General features: G+C 31.9%; 4 protein-coding genes across 5 annotated transcripts; 1 reads left to right on the top strand and 3 right to left on the bottom strand.

Annotated features, from left to right (window-relative positions):
• Window positions 1–23: 23 nt before the first annotated feature.
• LOC129800866 (nose resistant to fluoxetine protein 6-like) lies at window positions 24–8,504 on the bottom strand. Its single transcript, XM_055845576.1, has 8 exons — window positions 8,214–8,504; window positions 7,728–8,148; window positions 7,115–7,663; window positions 3,300–3,359; window positions 3,164–3,235; window positions 2,991–3,098; window positions 752–1,199; window positions 24–694 (listed from the first exon to the last, which is right to left on the bottom strand). Exons 1-8 carry the CDS (start codon window positions 8,419–8,421, stop codon window positions 542–544), a joined length of 2,019 nt encoding a protein of 672 aa, XP_055701551.1. The 5' UTR covers window positions 8,422–8,504; the 3' UTR covers window positions 24–541.
• On the bottom strand, window positions 7,285–23,192 carry LOC129801452 (39S ribosomal protein L51, mitochondrial). 2 transcript variants are annotated; one of them, XM_055846534.1, is made up of 4 exons: window positions 23,106–23,192; window positions 22,777–23,023; window positions 22,415–22,710; window positions 7,285–7,331 (listed from the first exon to the last, which is right to left on the bottom strand). In XM_055846534.1, the coding sequence occupies exons 2-3, from the start codon at window positions 22,980–22,982 to the stop codon at window positions 22,419–22,421; spliced, it is 498 nt and encodes a 165-aa protein (XP_055702509.1). In that variant the 5' UTR covers window positions 22,983–23,023; window positions 23,106–23,192; the 3' UTR covers window positions 7,285–7,331; window positions 22,415–22,418. The 2 variants fall into 2 exon arrangements, with proteins under 2 accessions (XP_055702509.1, XP_055702501.1); XM_055846526.1 differs by lacking the exon at window positions 7,285–7,331 and having other exon boundaries at window positions 22,347–22,710.
• LOC129801164 (cytochrome P450 6a9-like) lies at window positions 11,181–13,498 on the top strand. The gene is made up of 3 exons (XM_055845947.1): window positions 11,181–11,317; window positions 11,380–12,770; window positions 12,835–13,498. Exons 2-3 carry the CDS (start codon window positions 11,678–11,680, stop codon window positions 13,248–13,250), a joined length of 1,509 nt encoding a protein of 502 aa, XP_055701922.1. The 5' UTR covers window positions 11,181–11,317; window positions 11,380–11,677; the 3' UTR covers window positions 13,251–13,498.
• LOC129801158 (fumarate hydratase, mitochondrial-like) lies at window positions 18,256–20,122 on the bottom strand. Its single transcript, XM_055845935.1, has one exon. The coding sequence runs from the start codon at window positions 19,976–19,978 to the stop codon at window positions 18,467–18,469; it is 1,512 nt and encodes a 503-aa protein (XP_055701910.1). The 5' UTR covers window positions 19,979–20,122; the 3' UTR covers window positions 18,256–18,466.
• Window positions 23,193–23,649: the final 457 nt, after the last annotated feature.

Raw genomic sequence — 23,649 nt, 5'->3', positions numbered from 1 at the left:
TCTAGACAGGGAAAATATTAAAATTTATTTTTATTTACCTGCTATATTTAATTATTTTGAAATTAAATTTTACATAAGTTTCGTTTTCCTAAATTTTTCTAAGAATGTCTGTTATAATTTTTACTCAAAATAAATTATAAATTTTCTATAAAATCTTAGAAACAAGCTATTAAAGAGACAAAAATCTGAAACATTTGTGATCCTCAATTAAATGACGTTTAGATTTCCAGATAAAAAATTAAGTAATCAAAATATTAAATAAATGAAAATAATATAATTCTTGCTTTTTTTCTAAATATTGGGAAATCCTATATGAATTCTTAATATTAAGAATACAATAGCATTGTATTCAATTAGTAATTTATTATACAGAAGAAATAATGTAGAATATTTTAGATATTTGTATTAAGAATGTGAAGTATTCTTATAAGGATCTTATTCAATCTTAAAAAAAAAGTTGATTGAAAGAGAAATTTACCACTCAATTAAATATGGCTCAGATAAATCATTTGTAAAACAGCTTTATATTTGAAGTAAAATTCTACATAAAGTTCTTATTGTCGTCAATTTTTTCTTTGACTTTTTTCATTTGCATAATATCATCGAACACACGATTTAAAGGTGCTTCAACAAAGACATTGAAAACCATGGAGAAGTAATAAGTGAAAATTGCCGTAGTAATTGAGAGGTAGATCTGAAAAAAAATCGATTGAGTAATCAGGGTTATCTACTGAATGATTTTAAAACTTACCACCGATATGAAAGAAGTGGAGGTAACATCATTGTGAGAGCACATAATGATGTGAATAAAAATTGGATGAAACATATACTGCGTGAATGAAAGTTTAGTCATTTTCATAAAGAACGGTGTTTTGCCTATCTCATTGATCCAATTGCAGTATCCCCATTGACCAAAGAGAATAACAAATCCTCCAAGAAGCGTATATGTGATTCTTCCAAAGGTAAAGAGAAAAGGAAGTAGGATAGGAGAAACGTAGTCTTCATTAAAGAAGACTATTATTCCAAGAGAAATGACTATTGTGATCCAAAAACCTCTCCTAATAACCTTTGAGATTTTCACTTCCTTTCCAATGGTTCGGTAGCCAATGTAACCGATACAAACTCCACAAGCATAAGTTATAATCCTGTAGTATAGTTTCATGTAAAATTCATCAACGAGGCATATAAAACCATGATATCTGGAAGATTAAACAGGAAGGTTAGAGAACAGAACAATTTTAGCAATTTGGCGTATGCAAAAAATACTTTGTGGGAATTCTATAAGTTCATGTTATCTTCACTAACAAATTCTTTCTTAATCAACAACTTAATCCCTAGAGAAGTGGTATAGGCATCGCGAAATACTCAAAGTCTGTGATTGTAAATTGAATTCCGATGTTGAATTTATATTTATCTAGTTAAACAATGCGAAAACTTGAGATAGCATCATTTATTCCTTTAGGGCAGAATCACATTGACAGTAAAATGCCCACCGTATTTCGTTAATTTACGCATTTTCATTGCAATTCTTACGCAAATTCTCGATTACCGTATTACCTTTTCATACTCGGTGCCACTAGGTGAAAATAATAAAAGAAAATTGAAGAAATAAAACGAAAAATCGATAAACGGTGAGCAAAAACACTGTATCGAATCGAATTTTCGTTTTATTTATTCAATTTTCTTTTATATTATTTTCACATAGTGCCACCGAGTATGAGATAAGGTAATACGGTAAAGGGAAATTTGCGTAAGAATTTCAATGAAAATGCGTAAATTAACGTTATGTTAAAAAAGTAATGCGGTCAGGCCACGGCAAGCGTTTTATTGTCAATGTGATTCTGCCCTTATCCCTTTAACCCTTTAACGACGAGATAGTTTTCGCTGACCGAAAATCAGCAATAAAAATGAAACCGATAAACCAAACTTATGAAACGTCTTACCATCTAATCTAATCTTCGAAAAGCCAACAGAATCTGATTTGGTGTATTTTTTGTCTCTATGAACGATAGGGACAAAAATAGCTAAAAAATTTAAGTAATTTTTCTGACGATACCAATGACAGATAATTTTAACTTTAATGAAAAATATAATGTTTGAGTATTGTAGTTTCTTAATCCAAAACGGTTTTACTTAAAAAAAACTGGAAGTATAAAAAATAATTAAAATAAATTTTCTATATTAGAATTTAACAATTCGTAATTTTTGAGCTTAAAAATTTACTATATAGCAAATAGTTGGAGACTTGCGAAAAATATCCAAGTTTCCTTCAACTTTCTACTTTGCAATTACGTACAAACATAAGAAAAAAATAACTTTACGTAGTCAGGAAAAATTATTTTCTTTATGGGACGCCGATGTTCCAATCGTCCTTAAAGGATTAAGGACGATTGTGTCACCGGTGATCCAAAAATGAAATTTTTCCTGTCGCCTTTTAAAATTCGGTTTTGCTCCTAAAAGTCAGAAAAAGTGATTTTTTCTGACCCCTAATTTTTGACTCTCTCGTCCTTAAAGGATTAATTCAAAAATCATTCTTTCTGATTTACTAGGAGATAAAATAAAGTTCTATAGACGAAAAATCTTTTATTTTGTATCACAGGTGACCCACTTATCCTAAAAGGGTTAATTCCAGAATTCAAACATATTCCTAGCGCACAATAACTTGTATTTGTAAACATGCTTTCAAAATTGCATGTGAGAGTGAGCGAGATGACCAGATCTGGATTTTGCTCTTTTTCTCACTTAAACGTTAAAAACATATTTACAAAACAAAAGTAATTATGCGTTGGACAATATAATGAAATATTTTCCTCGCTTTTTTTAGAAAATTGCTTGATAACAAAATGTGTTAAGTAATTTTAAAATTCAGCCAAAACAACCTTCTAAATCTCTCTTAATTTAATCTGAATTTAAAGAAATATATTAAACAAGAAATTTGCATTTATTTTTAAACATAAAAATTAAGATTTAAAAAATAAAACAATACTTACGAGAACTCGAAATGCTCACTATTAATCACATTGAGCATGCAATTATAAGAAAGCCCCAAAGAAAGCACAATCACAAGAGTCATTGAGAGTTTGAAATAGCGAGGATATCTGAAAGAATATCAAGTACATAATAACTTTAATTATAGATACGATAACAAAGGTATATTTTTTACTTGATATAAATAAAGAGGAGTGTCTGGAAAATGATGAAACACTGCATATCACAGGCCATAGACCAAGTCCATCTGTTGAAAAAATATGCATAAAACTATAATAAAATTCATTATAAACACAACAGAAAGTACTTACACTATTGCCATTCGTGAAAAAGGCACAAAATTCTGAATAAAAAGTACATTCCAAATCCACCTATTAGAAAATGTTTAAAGAATGCAGTACATTAATAGAATAATCATAATAACTTTCAATATAATTTTACATTCCGAGATAAATCTTTAGTGCTAATCTTGAATCGGAAATCTAAATCTTTACTTTAGGATTTGATTTTTTTTTAAGATTTTAACTTTAAAGCATAAGAACTAAATATTAAGTCTTAATTTTTTCAAAATAAAAGTGCTTTAACGACTTTTGGGTCAATTCATCTCAATTCGGGCAGGCACAGTGATGATAGCTTCTTCATAATCTTAAATTTTTTTTTTAATTTTACTTTCTTAAAATACACAAAAAATAGTATACATATATTTTTTTTTGCCAAAAAAAATTTGCTAACCCTGGCCAAAAAATTCTGGGTGTCAAAGATGCACGATATTTCACGAAAAATTTTAAAGTAAATCTATCTCGGCAACGTGTTGAAATTTTTTCTTACTTTTTCTTTTATTTAAGACACTCTTGTTCTGTTTGAAACGATATTATTCAATTTTGAATTATATGCTCAAGTTTGTTTTGTAACAGCCTTACGAATCCCTTTTTTTTTTGTAAAAATGAAAAAAAAAAATTCAAACACCTTATTCTCAAAAATTTTGATTTTTTTTCTGTTGATCAGTCAACATTGTGTACTACATTCTCTGAAAAGGTGAGCTTACTCTTTTGTGTTTAACTTTCTAAAATAATTAAAATATTACGATTTTTTTAAAATTAAATAAAACCAGGTTAACTCAAAATTGAATGTTTTCAGGGTATATTAGTACTTCACAATACTTATGATCAGTAAAACACTAAAATTTTGGAAATTCGCGTTTTTGAAAAAAAAAATTGAGTTAAAAAAACTGAGTTTAAAATCAAAATTAAATTTAAGGTTTAAAAAAATGAGTTTCTAAATAAAAGATTTTCGGTTTTGAGTTGGAACCCAAATGCTTTATGCATTCCAATTTGGCCTCAAAATTTTCTGTAATTAAGTTTAAAAAGGTACATATACTAAAAGGTTAATAATAATAATAATAAAGGTTTATAATACATATATCTTATATAAATTTTAAATCTATTAAGCATAATTTTGAAGAAAACAAATATGATGCAATACTTTTCAAAGTATTGTACAATACTTTGAAAACAATTTTTGATACAAATTGAAACAATTTGTATTTAAAAATATTTACAAAAGTAAATGACCTTTTAGATAATATGCAATTTATTCGAAATTTGGCACTAATACCCTAATATTGAAAAAATATCGTTTGTTTCAAACGAAAATTAAACTTATCTTAAAAGTTTCTTGCAAATTGCTGATTTCGATACAATAGCTAAATATTTTTCCAACATAGACATTTGGGTCTTTTATATTTTTATAAAAGACCTTTTTATATTTTTACCTTTTTGACCAAAAATAGATAACAAAATTAGTTTTTTTGTGGCAAAGATTAAAATTACTCAACATTTGCAATTTTTATTAGTCTTATCATTATTCTAATTATTTGGGTTTCAATGCGATAACTGCATATTTTCAAACGAAAACGAAAATTTCTACATTTGATCAAGATTTATCATATTTTTTGAACTACAGTGGGTGTCAAAAGTTTGTTACGGCTTGTATTTTCAGGAAACCAAGTGGAAAAAAAGATAGAAAAAAATACTTTTTAAAATTTTTCTTTTTGCAAATTGGTTGCCTGTCATCCGTAGATCTTATATATGTATTTTATAAATTATTATAAATCTTATTTCATATGAAAAATAATTGTTTGCCAAATGTTGATTATTTTTTTTGCGTCAAAAGTTTGTTACGTCTATTGGAAAAGTACCTCAAAAAGATGAAATGCGTGCAACTAACTTCTTTTAATGCAGTTATATTTTAAAGTTATGTCATTTAATAAGAAAATAGTACATTCGCACTTTTTTAAAATTTTCAATGGTCAATATATGCATATAAACAAAATGATAAATAATAAGAAATAAAATGTTTTTTGTTAATTTAAAATTTAGGCCAAAATAGCAAGTTACAAAAACTTAAAAGAAGAGAAATTGTTCAGAAACACTCCCGGAATGAATCTGCGTCATAAATTTTCGGTATGGATGGAAAATCTCTACAGGATGCACATAAAATCGCCAAAATTCATTGTGATAAAATATAAGTACATGTGGAAAATGCTACTGGCCAGACCCAGGGTTTGACTCAGAAGGTTTATAACTGCATTGTAAGTAATCTCTGATAGTGACCCCATGATATCTGTTCCAAAAATTCAGAGTCAGTTGGTTACCGAAGGCATACAGGTCGCTACTGTTACAAAAGTCAATATGAAATTCCAAAAGATCGTGAGAATGTTTGACTGCTCCTTAAAATTTCACGGGTAGGCAAGACTAATGTGGTTAAAATGTTGCAAATTAACTTTTTAACGTGTTTTAAGTAGAAATACAACTTTTTAGTCATATTGGACTTGCTTATCCATGAAATCCCGTAAGTCAGTCAACCATTCTCGACATTTTTTTCAATTTCATCTTGATTTTTGTAATAGTAGCGACTTGTATGCCTTCGGTAATCAACTGACTCTGAATTTATGGAACAGATATCATGGGGTCACTATCAGAGATACTTACAATGCAGTTATAAACCTTCTGAGTCAAACCCTGGGTCTGGTCAGTAGTGTTTTCCACATATACTTATATTTTATCAACATAAATTTTGACGATTTTATGTACATCCTGTAGGGATTTTCCATCCATACCGAAAATTTATGACGCAGATTCATTCCGGGAGTGTTTCTGAACAATTTCTCTTCTTTTAAATTTTTGTAACTTGCTATTTTGGCCTAAATTTTAAATTAACAAAAAACATTTTATTTCTTATTATTTATCATTTTGTTTATATGCATATATTGACCATTGAAAATTTTAAAAATGTGTGAATGTACTATTTTCTTATCAAATGACATAACTTTAAAATATAACTGCATTAAAAGAAGTTAGTTGCACGCATTTCATCTTTTTGAGGTACTTTTCCAATAGACGTAACAAACTTTTGACGCAAAAAAAATAATCAACATTTGGCAAACAATTATTTTTCATATGAAATAAGATTTATAATAATTTATAAAATACATATATAAGATCTACGGATGACAGGCAACCAATTTGCAAAAAGAAAAATTTTAAAAAGTATTTTTTTCTATCTTTTTTTCCACTTGGTTTCCTGAAAATACAAGCCGTAACAAACTTTTGACACCCACTGTATTTGTCCCACACAGTACAGTGTAGAATTCCTATTGAAAAGTGAAATTAATTTAGCAATAAAAAAACTATTACAACAAATCTCTCAGTGATAAAATGTTTAGTGTAAAATCTAAATGCATTTAAATGTTTTATGGCTCTTTTTTTTTAAATTTTTAATTAAGAAAAGTTGCTAGAGATTTCATCGATTAATAAAGAGATGGGATTGTAATACATTTGTAATGTAAATTTGACAATTAAATGGGAAATCCACAATGCGCAATGGACATTAATTTACATTTCAAGGTAGACATTGAACTTTGCACTATGAATGAAACTCAACTCCTATCCCAATAAAATTATATGTTATTAATGTAGCATCTATGAAACACCTAATATGTCTGTTTAATGAATAAATGAGAGGGTATTTTTTTATTTAAAAAAAATACTCTAATTTGAATATTTTAGTTTTTGGAATTGTGTTAGGATAACTTTTAAGGTGCCTGTGGCCATATAAAACTTCTTACCCTGAAGATTCCATCGAGAGGTTGTGCCTCATGTCTCTGTAGAAGATGGAATCGAAGATAAGATGCGAGATTCGAGATAGGATTAGAGTAGCTGCAACAGTTGGAAAGAAGCGTGTGTATCGATGAAGAATATGTTTGATGAGTAATCTCAAATTCTCCTTGAATGTGTTTTTCCGGATAGTTTCACAGAGTTCGTGATTCTTTAAAAAATTGTAAACTAAAACAAATCCCGACATTAGAAAAAATACATCCAAAATTAGAGCTGATCTGTAGAAAAGTCTTATATAGAATAATTTTGAATGCATTCCATTCAATGGAATAGATTCCACAGCCACATAATTCAGTAGATAGACATGGGCTACAGTAACCCAACAACTACAGATGGTCCTGAAGAAATTTAAGGAATAAACTATCTTGGGATCCTCAGCACAAGACATCAAACTGTTGTAGTTATTTCTCATAGAAAAATGCCGAAAAAACGTATTTGGCGATTTTTTAATCATTTTCTCCCTTAGAACATGAACAAGGATGATTGCTAGGATAATTCCTCTGTAAAAGTTTTGAGATTTTTTTTAGAATATTTTGAAAAAAAAATAGGACAAATACAACTCACGTTAACAATTTGAAAATCCAATTATTAAAGACTGTCCAATCAAATTTCATATTTCTCACATGAGTAAAATAGACTTCCATATCAAAGAAGGGATGAACACGGTGCTCGTTGAAGTACTTTTGGCTCATTGAGAGAATGTCCTTATCAGAGCAGGATTTTGGTACACAAAGTCCCAAGTGCAGGACAGTTGTGATTGTATACTCGTATAAAATTTGATATTTAGATTTAATATCGCCGTAAAGTAAACGGTAGTCCAGTTGAAAGGGTGGAAGATCATTAAGTAGTTTCTGAACTGATTTAGTCTTTTTCTCAGTATAAACAGGAATGGGAGAATTGATAGCACTACAAAATTCACGTGATCCCAACCAATAGACATTTTGCCAGATAAAATTTGTCTCGAAATCTCCACTTGAATCAAGCACTAGAAAAGAATATTTTTCAGGACATTTATTGAGTGAATATTTTTTCACAAAATTATATACGCACTTTTCAATGCCCAAATTTCACGTTGCATTAGACTTTCGATGGCCAAATTCACATCTTCACGACACTCTTTGCCAATATCTGATTGAATACCCGAATATAGGATACCCAAAAGGATTGGCACTTTCTGAATATTCTCTTGTGTACTTTTCTGGGCAAAACTCCCTGAAAAATGCCAAATGGCTATTATCCACAAAATAAGTTTCCTCATTCTGAAGAAATCTTAATGCTCTCTCAGATGCTTCGCACAAACTGATCATCAATTCAATTTTATTTCTATATTTTACCCTTTATTTCAACATACATATACAATCATGGAAATATTCTCTTGGTTTTTGTGTTGTTCTACGCTTAATATTCAATTTACTATCTCGTTAATTCATGAACAAATAGAACATAAGTTTTTTGAAGAATTCATAAAAAATAAAAATCTATTTTTTTTAATTTGTCTTAAAAAAAACTAAAGTATCAAATGAATATATTAATTATATTTTGTAAATAGTAGCAATATAGTAATTTTTTATAACAAGCTCTCAACTATGTGTGCAAATTAAATTGTGATGTGAACTTTGGAGAAACGTATCGAGCAATCAGATCTCTACAGCGGAAGTGAATAAAATTAATAGAAATTGGGCTCGTGGAGATGCATTTTAAAATTCATCTAAATCATTTTGTATACATACACATAAGAATAATAAAAAAAAACATAAAAAGAAAATAAATAATTTGAAGGAATAATCAGATAAATTAGGCGAATTTTGCCTTAGAACTTAAAGCTTTTCATGAACTATATTTTTCACATATTTTTTGCGTTCATGGTGATTTACTATCGATTTGAATTGGTTCGTAAATTACCCAAAAATCATCTTAAAATTGATAATTGGTTAATAGGTTGCAAATTTTTAAGAATTTCATTTTAAACAAATAACTTTAATCCTTACAAAGTTCTGATATATAATTTTGGAGAACTTAAACGTTTAACATTTGAAATTTCGATGGTGAAAAAGAAAATCGTCGGTTGCCTCAGCAACTGTGCTAACTGCATTTGCTTTGTGTCAGCATTCGTTTGCTGAGGCAACCGACGAAATATTAAAGAAAGATAAGTTAATGACGAGTTTCTTAATCGATCCATTACCGATTAAAATCGATCTAGCCAGATCGTAAATTTTAGGACCTTTCCAAAAAATGCAAATTTATTCAAATCGATTGAAAAATAGCGCTCTAAGAGTGATTACACTTTGGCCTTCGATAATTCTATGTCAAAATTTTTACTTTTTACGATCATAGGTTTATATGTCCAAAATATTCACCTGGGCTACCTCCAAAATATATGCTAAAACAAAAAAAAATCACAGATATCGTTTTCGAACTAAACAACAAAAAACACATTTCTGATAAAAGAAATCTAAAATTTATTAAAATAAATAAATAAGTACTATTTATGGTAAATTCAAGAAATACAATAATTCACTCACTACTAATATTAATTTTGTAGGCAGTAATAGGCAGTAAAAAAAAACAATTTTCATAAGCTGATTTATATTTATTTTATTCTATTCTGAACCATCTTAAAATAATCTTCATCCAGTTCACGATGTTTTGTTTGTTTTTTCAAGTGCAAACAATATTTTTTTTTAGAAAAAATGCTTTGTGTGAAAATCTTATCAATTCATTATAAAATCAACAGATATTGAACATGCGTTTTCAATCATACAAATATTCTCCAACTGAATGATATCTCTCAAACTCAAGTGATCAAGAAATTGTTTTGTTTCACTTCTGCTTCTGCCACTCGTAAATCCTCTGGTTTTATAAAATTTCATGAAGTCACGATTACTCATTGCAATATAATTAATGAGTTGACTTTTGATTATTAAATTTCACAGCTTCTGCAGTTCAGTAAATCAATAAAGATATTATGATCAAGCTCATATTCACAAGGTAGGTTATAGACACCCTGTTTTAAAGTGTTATTAAGCTTCAAAATCGTATTTACTCCTTTGACGTAGTTGTATTAGATAAAAATATCAGAATTAGATTCTTTTTCAACTGTCAACCGTTCTTTTTTATTTTTATTTTTGGATTTGTGTGTTGGACGTTGGACATGATTAATATCTTTTGCAGAGGCCCATCAAGCCTAATAAAAAGTGAAGATATTTTTCACTTTTCCTTGTAAAAATTTTGCAGATATTGCACCGCGACTTAAACAAATTTCCTCGTAGTTCTTGTAATTGAATTCTTGTAATTCTCGTAGTTCTTGTAATTGAATTTGAATTATGTAATTCATTGGGTTAAACCGAGAGACAGATTAGTCAGAAATTGATGGAAATGTAATCTGATCATTATTTTGATTATAATTACTCTAAGCCATCTCTTGGCTTAAATCGTAAGTGTATTTAGAGAAAGCATAAGGCTTATCCATATAGCTTAACTTTTCTAATTTCTTGTCAGGCAAGATATTTTGGAAAAATTTCATCTTAAGATTTAGTATTAAGAGCAAATAATTGATTTAGATTTTGAAAATTAACTAAAAGCGATAGTAATAACCTATCAGAAACTTATCAGTCCCATGCCCCGTGGTATCAAGTGCAGTGAAACTCACTGTATGTAATTCGAATACTTTTAACGCCAGAAAAATTCCTGGTGAACTAAAAGGGATTCGAACCCGGGTCAAATGCATCATAGAGCGGATGCTCTACCACTTGACCCATTGAGTTCCCACTAAAAATGATTGCTATTTCGAATTTCGAGACCTTCTGGAACTAGGCTGAACATCAAATCTGAATTCCGTGTCATAGAGCCTTGTACTAAGGTAATCTATGGGTGAGTGAAGACTTCTAAATAGCTGGAAATACATCTGCCACTCACGGCACACTTGTGGCTGTGCTGATTAGATGATCAGCCGATTTGCCACTTACAGTTCACTCTTTGACCATACTTGTCCACACCCTTAAAATATATTCAAGTAGTACTCAAACGTAAGTTGACTATACAACAATCACAGCTCGCATTCACTAAGCTAGAATAAGCTCAAAGTTTAACTGTATACACGTATCTTAAATTTCTAATCTATATGATTAGACAAATAGCCAGACATTTTTCACTAGGTAAGGTGATAGACTACTGCCGACCAAATTTTGCAATATCATTCATCTCTATTATATTGCAGATCAGCAAACAAAATTGTGATATATATTTTTATTATATACTTCACTCACTACACCGCAAATAATACATTACAATCGAAAGCTTTGAAACATACAGCAAAATGAAATATTTCTAAGGGGACCATTAATGAATTAGCAAAAATAAGCACCATCACAACTTTACTGATATAATACTGTCACGTTTCTACAAGACTCTATAAAGCTCCGTTTTTGCGAATTTGGAAATATATCTCGCGGAACTGTGGAGTAGAAAGTATCACAATTCGTCCGTGATTTTGTTTTTCAATAACCAAATATATTATGGATTGGAATTTAGTTTTGGTGACTGTTGTGACACTGCTAGTGGCAGGATACCTGTATGTGAAGAAACAGTTCCAATATTGGGAAAAGAAAGGAGTTCCTTATGTCAAACCAGTATTTCCTTATGGTATTCTCGAGGGAATGGGCAGGACGAAACACACGTGTCAAATCTTCACAGCAGCATACAATGAGCTCAAAAGCCAAGGTATTTTTGGAGGAGTGTACTTCTTCACAAAGCCCGTTGTTATTCCAACGGATTTGGAATTTCTGAAATGTATTTTCGTAAAGGATTTTCATTATTTCACCGATAGAGGATTCTATGTTAATGAAAAAGATGATCCTCTATCTGGTCATCTGTTTGCACTAACTGGACAACGTTGGAGAAATTTGCGTAACAAACTAAGCCCTACTTTTACATCAGGGAAGATGAAGATGATGCACAGTACAATTATAGCTGTTGCCAAAGAGTTCCAGAATTATTTAGCACCCTTTGCTGATAAGAAGGCAACCATTGAAATTAAGGATGTTTTATCGAGATTTACAACTGATGTTATTGGAAATTGTGCTTTTGGAATTGAATGTAATAGTCTTAAAGAGCCTGACACGGAGTTTCGAAGGATCGGAAAGAGAGTATTTGAATTCACGTCTTTTGAATTCGTTCGAATATTCTTCCTAATTATGTTTCAAGACTTGGGTCGTTTATTGAAAATGAAAATTAATAAACCTGAAGTGTCTGAGTTCTTCATGAGGTTGCTCAAAGAAACTACTGAGTATCGTGAGAAGAACAACATCAAAAGAAATGATTTTCTAACACTTTTGATGCAAATCAAGAATACAGGAAAACTTGAAGGTGATGATATGGATTTAGGAAAAATGTCATTCGAAGAACTTGCTGCACAAACATTCCTCTTCTTCATTGCGGGTTATGAAACCTCATCATCTACGATGACTTTTGCTCTCTACGAATTGGCTCAACATCAGGATATTCAGGATAAAGCCAGAGCAGAAGTCAATGGCATATTGGAGAAATACAATGGTGAATACACTTATGAAGCTTGCATGGAGATGAAATACATCGATCAAATTATCAATGGCAAGTATTATATAATTTAAGCTTAAGTGATCGTTTGCTTATCATCATTATACCCTAACAATAGAGACTCTCAGGAAGCATCCTATAGTGGACAACCTATTGAGAATCTGCGGACAGGATTATCATGTTCCTGGTACAAAGCATATTATTGAAAAGGGGACAATGGTATCAATTCCGGTTTATGGTATTCATCATGATCCCGAAATTTATCCTGATCCTGAAAAGTTTGATCCGGATAGATTTACCGAAGAGAACATCAAAGCACGACATCCTTATGCTTGGCTACCATTTGGAGAAGGTCCTAGGATTTGTGTTGGAATGAGATTTGGTGTTATGCAGACTAGAGTTGGATTGGCTAATTTGCTTTCAAAATACCGAGTTAAGACGACCCCTAAAACAGCAATACCTTTAGTTCTGGACCCTGCAAGCACAGTAATGACTCCTAAAAATGGAATGTGGTTGCAAGTTGAAAAAATTTAATTGCAATCATTTTAAATTGACATTAGATATAGTTTGAGATAATAACTGCAGAGTATTATAATGCTGTCGTAAAATTTGTGCAGAATCACGGCCAGTAATAGAGGAAAAATTAAAGTGATATCTCATATCTTTTATCAAAAATCAATAAAGGTTTTAAGTTTTTATCTTATCTCTAAATTTTTAATATAGAATTTGTTAAACAAAAATTCAGAATTGAGATATAAATATAATAAATGACCTTGATAAGATTCTCACATTCTTTTATCGCAGATTGGAAAGATTGATATCTCTTTAAATAACTCTTTATCATTGAATACTTTCTACGTTTCGTATTACAAATACCTAATTATTCCCGTCATCGATTCGATGTTTGTTTATTCTACCTAAAATTTGCTCTACTCACTCTAAAAAATTATGGATAATTGATATAATATTTTTAAGGGGTTATGTGGATCAGACAGACTGAAAAAGAGGATAATTTCTCTATTTTTGCTTTTCAAGATAATAAAAATTTGTTTAATTCAACCTATAACCAACGAACACTGGTTAATTTTTTTATGGGCAAATTACCGCAATTTTCCGATGGTAATTTTTATATTTAACATTTAAAATAGTTCCATATACAGTGAAAAGACCTTTATTTTCCCTTTGCCAAAATTTGGACGATAATATCACTGTTTCAAATTTTTTTGTTACTGATCAATTTTAACTTTTAACTGTTCATTTATTCAATGCCGTATAATAAACTCATGCAAGATATTTTAAAGAAGAAGTGAACTCGGAGTGGACCCGGGACAAGGTGGCTAAATCGAATTAAAGATCTTGCCTTGAGTCGTTTTAGAATCGATTCCAAACACCTTTCTGAAGTATGTGGGGGATCGTCGGCGTGGGCTACTAACCCGGTTGTCCGAAGCCCGTAACCCCGATAGGGATAAGCGGTTGTAAATAAATTTTAAAATATCATTTGACATCAAAAAATCATATATTTCCTCTTAACTGATGAGTTAAACTTGTACTTCATTGGTGTATTTTTGAAAAAAAAAGGTAATTTGTATTTTTGGAAGAATTTTAAATAAAATCTTACCAATTTCAGCGTATTTTACACCACGTTTCGTCTTTTAAAATAAATTACGATCAAAGGAAAAAAATCCACCAATTCAGGTACGAGTTTAACTCATCAGCTAACAAGAATTTTCTTTATGACGCCAAATGAATTTACTCTGAAGAATCTTGTCCACCGAAAATTAAGATTTAAAAAAAGGGTATCCAAAACAAAAACTGATCCCAACGCCCAAATTAATGAAATTTTTAAATAAATATTAAAAAAAAAGAATCTTAAATATTGTACTTTTATATTCTAAAAAGAGCTTGAATTAAATAATTTTTATCTATTTAATAATGTAAATAATTTAATAATTAAATTATTTAATAATGTAAAAAACGCAGGTTTTTAGTGTGTGTGTGATACATAAACCCCTTAAAATGGTTCTACAAATCGTCGGTTCCGAAGAAGACTATTGTAAGTCTAAAATTCAACTTTTCAGGAAAGAGGTTCAAAGTTTGAGATACAATATTAAGCTATAAAAATTTTACTGCAATTAATTTACCTATACTTTTTGCAATATATCGTAGAAAAATGTAAGTGCTTCCGCATGAAACATGTTCCACGATTGCAGTTTTAGTGGAGAATGTAAAAAAAATGCCCATTTATTAATGTTTTTTGGAAAATTTAACAAAGTCAGAAAAATCTGTAATGTATCTCGACTTATCATAATCTAGTGCGGAATTTTTAACAAGATGCATATTGTAGAATCCGTAACATACAACCAAAGAAAGGACATTTCCACCGTTTAGTCCTGAGGATGGAATCAACGCTAAGACGGCGGTGGACGCATGGGGGGTGGGAAAGATCAAGAATGAGATGAAATAAATTCAAATCAAAGATGCATGTGATAAGTCGACATACAATAATATAATTTGGAAAAAACAGCAGAACTCGGTAATTTAAAATGACTTACAATAGAAATATTATTTATATTGAATCCGATATGTCGATTTTTTAAAAATATAAATAGTGAAGTAAATTCAGCAAAATAGTCAAATATCCAGAAACCTTAATGCTTTTCATTTTTTAGAAAGATTGCCGGAGAAAATAATTTGGTAATATTTAATACAAATAAACTGAATTCAAGATACAAATTTCATTTATAAACCCCATATAGGGGAAAGTGGTCTGCCTTTGAATGCGACAGCCTTTGAATATTCTAATTTTTTTCATTTTTCTTTAAAGCATAAATCCTTTTCTATTAACTATTAGATAGCTATTCATAATACTCACAAGTCATCAAAAAATGTAGACCCTAGCTCTTATTTTCTAGGTGCTAGGGCAAAAAAACGAAACTGAGCTCTAAACTGTAATTTTGATGTTTCACAATTCATGTGTTTTTTCATAATCAAAATAATTTTTTGAACAAATCTTCTACTGTGAGTCATAGAAGGTTACTCTTGCATGGTATTTCTCCAAATACATTTTGATTCAGATGAGACAAATTTTGTGGGTGATAAAAGTTTGTAAATATTGCTCTGCGGCAGCCTTTGAATCTTAATGTTGTGTGCCTTTGAATCCTCTCTTTACATACATTGAAACGTCTGACAGCTTCCTGTCCGGGAGCAGAATAGAACTCCTACTTTGGTCCGACGAATGTCATACAAATACTTATAACATGCTATCTTGCTCCGGCCGAGATGTTTCAAACTGACAATTGTCAACTTCAAAGGCGTTTTCTTACAAATTTTCAAGTGAAAAACAGTGCTTCAGAAAAATGTAAAAAATGTTGTTGTATAATGACTTTTGACTACAGTGGTGGTTTTATTGAGTGCATTAGGATTCATGCTAATCAATGATGGGCCGTTTAATGTTACAGCCCTAATATTCTCAGTGAAAAATTAAGATTCAAAGGCTGCCCAACCACATTCAAAGGCAGACCATGCAGGCTGCCTTTGAATATATCGACATCACATTTTCAAGCATCACATTTTCAACCAGGAAAAACTGAGGACTTGCGAGTCCTAAATGGGGTAAGCATAGAAGCTTAATGAACAAGAGAATTTTTTGGTGTAGTGCAAAGTAAAACTCCTTTTGTAGTTTACTCTGAAAAAAATCTCAAATTTTGAACATCATTTTTCGTTCAAAGGCAGACTTTCCCCTATAAATTTGATTTGTCTATCACATAAGATCACATATTTACATTTTTATTGCGCTCTTTTCCAACTTTCTGAATTTACAGGTAAAATTATTATCTACTATTTTTTGTGAAATTATAATTAGTAACATAGTCAAATTTAATAAATTTTTACATATAAATTTGCTTCAAGTTTTTTTTTAACCTTTCTGACTATTTTATTAATGGAAAATTGACTTCGCGTTAAATTTATAACCTCTTGTTTACATGAAATTATAACTTATGACCAACGCTCAATAACTTTTGTTTGTAAACATGTTTTCAAAATGCCCTATGAGAGTGAGCAAGATGACTAGATCTAGGTCTCACTCACTCCCATAGAAATGCCAAATACATGTTTACAAAACAAAGTTATTGTGCGTTGGGCATTATGCCTAACGCACAATAACATTTGTTTTGTAAACATGTTTTCGGAACTTCCAGTAAGAGTGAGCAAGATGACTAGATTTAGATCTCATTCACTCTCACTAAAATGTCAAAAACATGTTTACAAACAAAAGTTAATGTGCGTTAGGCATTACAATCCTTACAATAGTATTGCCATGCAAACGTTCGGATTTTATTCTATAAAACTCCAAGTTATATAGTAGGGGAAAGTACTCTCCCTTCGAACGTTCATACCTTCGAATAATGTGAATTTTCTTTTAGTTTTTCTAAGAGACTTACACATTTATATTAAATATTAGTTAGCTTATAATCAATTGTTGATAATTTCATGATAATTTAGTGTAAATCTCTTACGAAAAACAAAAGAAATTCACATTATTCGAAGGCATTACCGTTCGAAGGGAGAGCACTTTCCCCTATTGTAAGTCGTTTTGCAATATTAAACTCATCAAAATTTCCGCGCAGAATTATTGTAAGTCGCTAATTTTCCTGATTTTTACTATTGTAAAACGAGTTACAATACCTAAAATGTCTCAATTGATTTTTTTACAGATAATAGAGTATTGTAAACTATTTTACCATAATTATTAAAGATTAAATATTTTCGGATCAATACTATTGTTAATCATTTTGCAATAATATTGTTTGGAATAGGTTCGAAAAGTGCTCCGAACTATTTTTAGTTTTTTTAGTAACTTTTGCAGGAAGAAATTAATCAACATAAAATTTTGTGGGGATGTAGATCTAAGGTTTCTACATCCAATGATACCATCTTTTTATACTACTGTGTAGACTTACAATAGTCTTCTTCGAAACCGACAAAATTACTAAATGATTTTTATTATTGGATTTCTTGTTAAAAAAAAGTGACCTAAAAAAATGAACCTTGGTTTCTTTTTCCAAAAAATCGAAAAAATCCTGTAAAACCGTAAATTCTCAATATTTCTGGATGAAATTCATATTAACTTAGAAGACTTAAATTTATTCTACCTGTCCGAACTAAATTGATTTTTATCGCTGGATTTACCATGCTTTGGCAACAGTTTTTTGATCCAAAAATAACTTCTTTATTATACCCACTATTTGCACTATTTGATCAATAGGGACCCCTATAGCCCTGTATGTTTATGTAAGGATAATCTATTGGATTACAATTTGACTAAAAATTACATTGTTGTCCCGATAAATCAAAACCAGAGGAAGTTAATTTTCGGCCACTTATCAATTCGTAAGCCACATGACTTCGTTTGTAAAAGGGAACATTATTGAAGCATCCGGTTGAGAAACTAGGTCAAGTACAGCCGAAGATCTTTTTGATCCCTCTAAAATTTCTCATATCTTTGATTCCAATAAGAATGAATAAAGAGAAACAAGAATTCGATGATTATGAAATTTATTTAAATTACTATTATACATTTCAAATGAAAATAATCAACAAATTTACTTTCCCATAAGCGTGAAAACAACTCACATGCCCTTGGATTTATCATGAGATTTTATTCAACAGGCTTCATTGGCTTTGCAATGTGACCTCGAGTTCACGCGAAATAAAGAAAGTACATGATGCAGGAGCGGAGAATGGAAAATTTACTTGGGACCCAGCATATTTTCAGGACGCACCCACTCAGCAAATTGTTGCTCGGTGAGATATCCCAGTTTCAGGGCGGACGCCTTGAGAGTTGTGCCCTCCTTGTGCGCAGTCTTGGCAATCTTGGCCGCCTTGTCGTAGCCAATGTGAGGATTGAGAGCAGTCACCAACATTAGGGATTCATTCATGATCTGTGCAATGCGATCCCGATTGGCTTGGATGCCATTGACGCAGTTGGCTGTGAAGGTGCGACTACCATCTGCCAGAAGACGTATCGATCGCAGGACATTGGAGGCAATCAAAGGCTTGAAGACATTGAGCTCAAAATGTCCATTGGATCCACCAACAGTCACTGCCACATTGTTACCCATCACCTGGGCACAGATCATCGTGATGGACTCACACTGAGTGGGATTCACTTTACCAGGCATAATTGAGCTTCCTGGCTCATTTTCTGGTAGCATCAACTCCCCAAGACCACAGCGAGGTCCTGATCCCAGGAAGCGGATATCATTGGCAATCTTCATAATGCTCGTGGCAATTGTATTGAGACATCCTGAGACCTCAACCATGGCATCCCTGGCAGCAAGAGCTTCGAATTTATTAGGTGCTGAGACAAAAGGCAGTTTTGTGAGTTCGGCAATCTTGGCGGCTGTCTTCTCGGCAAATCCAACACGGGTATTGAGGCCAGTTCCCACGGCAGTGCCTCCAAGGGCCAACATATACACCCTCGGCAGGACAGCATCAATTCTGTCCATGGCAAAAGCCATCTGTTGCACATATCCACTGAATTCCTGACCCAGAGTGAGGGGAACAGCATCCATCGTGTGAGTTCGTCCAATCTTGATAATATCCTGGAACTCCATGGATTTTGCCGCCAGAGCATCGTAGAGGATTTTGAGGCCGGGTTTGAGATTCTCAACCAATTCCCGGGCTACAGCAATATGGATGGCAGTAGGGAAGGTGTCATTGGAACTCTGGGACTTATTGACATGATCATTGGGATGAACGGGATCCTTGGAGCCCAGTTTGCCGCCCAGTAATTCAATAGCACGATTGCTAATTACCTCATTGACATTCATATTGGTCTGCGTTCCCGATCCCGTTTGCCAAATCACCAGCGGGAAATGATCTTCTTGGTATAGCTTCCCGGAGATGACGTCGTCTGCTGCTTGGGAGATTGCATCTGCCACTCGAGCATCCAGACCGTATTCCTTGTTCACCAGAGCCGCAGCCTTCTTTAGCACACCCATTGCCCTAATGACAGGCTCGGGCATTCGCTCAGGTGTGCCCCCAATTGGAAAATTCAACACAGATCGCATTGTCTGCGCCCCATAGTATCGATCTGCGGGTACTTTCAACTCACCAAAGGTATCAGTTTCGATGCGAACGTTCTCCGTCATATTTCTCGCCGAAACACTAAATGCACACTGTTTGGATTGAACAATTTGCCGTCCAGTCAACAGACCCGCACGCCTTGCCATTTGCTGGGTTACTAAGCGAAATGCCATGACTAGTTTTCCTTTTATCTACAATCCGGTTTTCTTAGTTTTTTTGTTTCGTGAAAATTATATAACAATAAAAAATACTGGATGCAGGCTGCAAAATGTCAAAAAGTCACGAGAAATCTGACATCTGACGGGAAATCGGGAAAGTGGTCTGCGCCCATATATAAAGCGGCTATCGCCGGTGTATATAGCCTACTTTTGACTCTCAAATAGAAATTTCAATATAATATTTGCATGGTTTGCCTTTAGAAAAACAAAACCCATCATTGGGCAAGCAAACTTTCCCAAAAAATGATATTTAAAAATATTTAGGGTAAAGGCTCATAATTTTGCCCAGTCTGCTTATCGTCAATTAAATCAGCATTTATCGTAACTTCATTTTTGCGATTTTGAGATATATACATATTTGGAATCAGCGTAATTTTGTTTATTAAACGCACTTGTGAAAAAGAAACTTTTATAAGCACAATAAAAATTATTTTAAACAAAAATTATCGTAAGTGCCCTTAATTAACAAAAATTTATCAGAATTTGTCGTAACTTCCATTTTTGGGGAAGTTACGACAAATTTCCATACAAAATTTTCAATAATAATCAGCATTTGCCGTAACTTCTTTTGCTTACTTGCGTGGCTTATAATTTGTGCAGCAAAATTGCAATATTTCTCAATAAAACGTTTATAAACTCTTCCAAATATCAAAAGACAGTGCAAATAACATGAAATCATTTTAATTCAATATTTGCGAGAAAAAGTGAGAAAAAATCCCTACCCATCTGTCATTAATTCAAAACAAAACAAGCGACGTGGCGCACAAAATTTATTCAATAAAACTTATGAAATAAAAGCTTTTAGGCACAGGGATAACAGTATTATTGACTAATTTAGTCAAATAATGGCGCTTATTATCACTAGAATAATTCAAATTCATATAATGCATTTTAGAAAATTGTTGTAACTTCCAGAATCTCCATACATTGGAAGTTACGGCTTTATAAATGATAGAAGTTACGATAAAATATTATTATGTTTCTTCTAACATATTTCTCAATATTGCAGCTTTTTAATAATTTTATAAAGATTTTCTCAAGTTAACTTACAGTTTATTAGTGTCACTTTCATTATTTTGAGCCAAAAGTATCGCATTCGGGGCTCATTTTTAAGAAAAATAATATTGAACTGAAAATTTCGTCTCCTGAAAAGTTGTCAAAAGTAAGTTACGAGAAATGCTGATTTAACTGACGTTATAAGCATCGATGTTCCAAGTTTGAAGTGCGATATTTTCAATACTAATTGACTTTTTTTGTTACTCTCTTTTCAGAAGGGTTGTTTAGAAACTTGGCAAGCTATTTATCGTCTTATTTTTACTAAAATTATTTTTAATACGTTTGAAAATGGATTGATATGTAGAGATGAATTTGACTCTTATTTTGGACAACTTGGTTATTAAATTGGACAAATTGGCTGTAAATATGGACAGCTAATCCGCCTCAACAGGATGCCCATTGTTCTTCATTTCATGAACCAATTTTACCAAGTCCTCTTCCTGTTCATGTAAGGGAAACGTAGAATGTCACAAGAAGCCCGGAAACTCTCCATATTATTCATTAAAGTGAACTGACTTCGGTACTCCAAATTCGTGCGGATTCGCTCATTTCCTGGCCTTTCCGGGAGCCTTTTCAGGCTTTTCTCAGTACATCTCTTTCGTAGAGATGATGCTCCTTTGTATCTCCAGGTATTTGTCCAACCTAGTCATCACAAAAGCTAAAACTTCACGAAATTTCGTGAGAAAAACACCTGTCCAAAATAAGGAGTATCACCGCACTGGTGAATGTCTTAGAAAATTTCCCATTTTTCACACGAGAAATCTAATTCACAAGGCAAATCTCACTTTAGGTCAAATGTACAAATCACCACTAACGTGAATCAACACAATATTCAATGAATATTCAATAATATCACTCAAAAAAGCGGAGAAACTTTGTTAGCATTTCACCACAGCTAAATAAGACTGAAGTAAACACGAAGTTCTGTCCTCGTAAGCAATTGCTCACACTGAATTTTCAACAAAGCAAATTTCAACTCAAATCATATTCAAAATTTAACGTATTTAGTGTTAAAATCTTCCAAAAAGAACAAATATTTAGATAGAATTCATTATTCATCAAATTTTGGAATAAAAATCCATCATTTTAATCAATTTATTTTTAGTGTCCAATTTTATCCTCAGTGTCCAAAATAAGAAACTGGACAAAATTATGAGCCTTTCCCCTATATTCAAAAAAAAAAACTTAAATGGAAAATCCATGACTGCTCCGCCTCATCATATTACACGGCGCAGTGTCCAATAATCGGGAAAATTTAAAACACAAATTTTTAACAACTTTTTTACTAATTTTCTCAATTTTTCCATTTCCTTTGAAAATGCTAAAAAAAATTACCTCTTTACTTGTCCTTTGAGTATCCCGTCTTTGTCTTCTTGTTGAGGAAATAATAGAGATATTTAATGCGTTTCTCCAAATCTCTCCATTTAGTAGGCCGTACTAGAGGATAAAGTGACTGGCTCAGGATCTTCCTTTTCCGCAGAAGCAGCTGATATTCATTCCCTGATGCACCACGAAGCCATGCAGGTACAGAATATAGGACTTTTGTGGGATGTAAACGATCATTCCCAAGGATATCAATGTAATCATTTTGTCCCATTACAGCTCTCTTCAGGGCATAGGGATTCTTCGGTCTGGAAGATAATTTGACAGAGAGCTAGTGCTATATTTTGTTATTTATTGAGACAAATGCAATTTACCTGTATTCCGGCATTGGCAATTTCCGGCCACAATCGTATCGAGGAAGGAGCCCTCCTTGGATAATAGGATCCTTGTACCCATATCTACGGAGAAGACGACCTTTTGCTAATTTATCTGCATGGTAGCGATATCTCACTGCTTGAATCTGTGGCAAGGATGGTAAGTTATTCAGCATCCGGGAGAATATATTCCTCATAAGAGACATTTCGATTTGAGGTTAGGCCCAGTTTTAGGGCTCCGGAGAATCTATTATGGGAAAATTGATTATATTTCTTAAAGAGAACTCAAGAACACATTTAGATTGAAGTTCTAAATCAAGAATATTTACCTTTTATCAAGCGAATTCTGTAAAATTAGTGCCTCCTACCAAAAAGGTGTTTTTATTTCGAACAGATATAAAGCGTCCTCCATACAAAAGAAATATGTCAAATTTGAGTTCGATTTGACGAGAACAAAAAATATTGAATTTGATCAATAAATCAATCTTGCTAAGTCTAAGTTGTACTATTAAATAAAATTAAACAAGGAACAAAGCAATAAAATAGATTCTTCTTCAAAATTTTGGATCCTCAAAAAACTATTTTTATTTAATCTTAATGAATTTGAGATTTGAAAAAATAAGTAGGAGAGACCGGAGTACAATTAGCCAGGGGTAGAAGTAGACTGTACACAGTGGATTTTTCTCGTTTCCCTTAAAATGTACATTGAGCAAAGTATTTTTTAATGAAAGCAGGAAAACATCCCCATAATAAAGTTAGTTAAGAGATATTTTTCACTTGGACAATAATTATCTACTTTTTTGTATAAGATGATACACACTGAAACAGCTCTCGGGAAAGATGTAACCACTCTTCCGTAGCGGGATAAAACTA

Source organism: Phlebotomus papatasi, chromosome 1, assembly GCF_024763615.1.
Source record: "Phlebotomus papatasi isolate M1 chromosome 1, Ppap_2.1, whole genome shotgun sequence".
In the NCBI taxonomy this organism is placed as follows: domain Eukaryota; kingdom Metazoa; phylum Arthropoda; class Insecta; order Diptera; family Psychodidae; genus Phlebotomus; species Phlebotomus papatasi.
The sequence above is the reverse complement of the archived record's forward strand: the minus strand, read 5'-3'. Positions and strand labels throughout refer to the sequence as shown.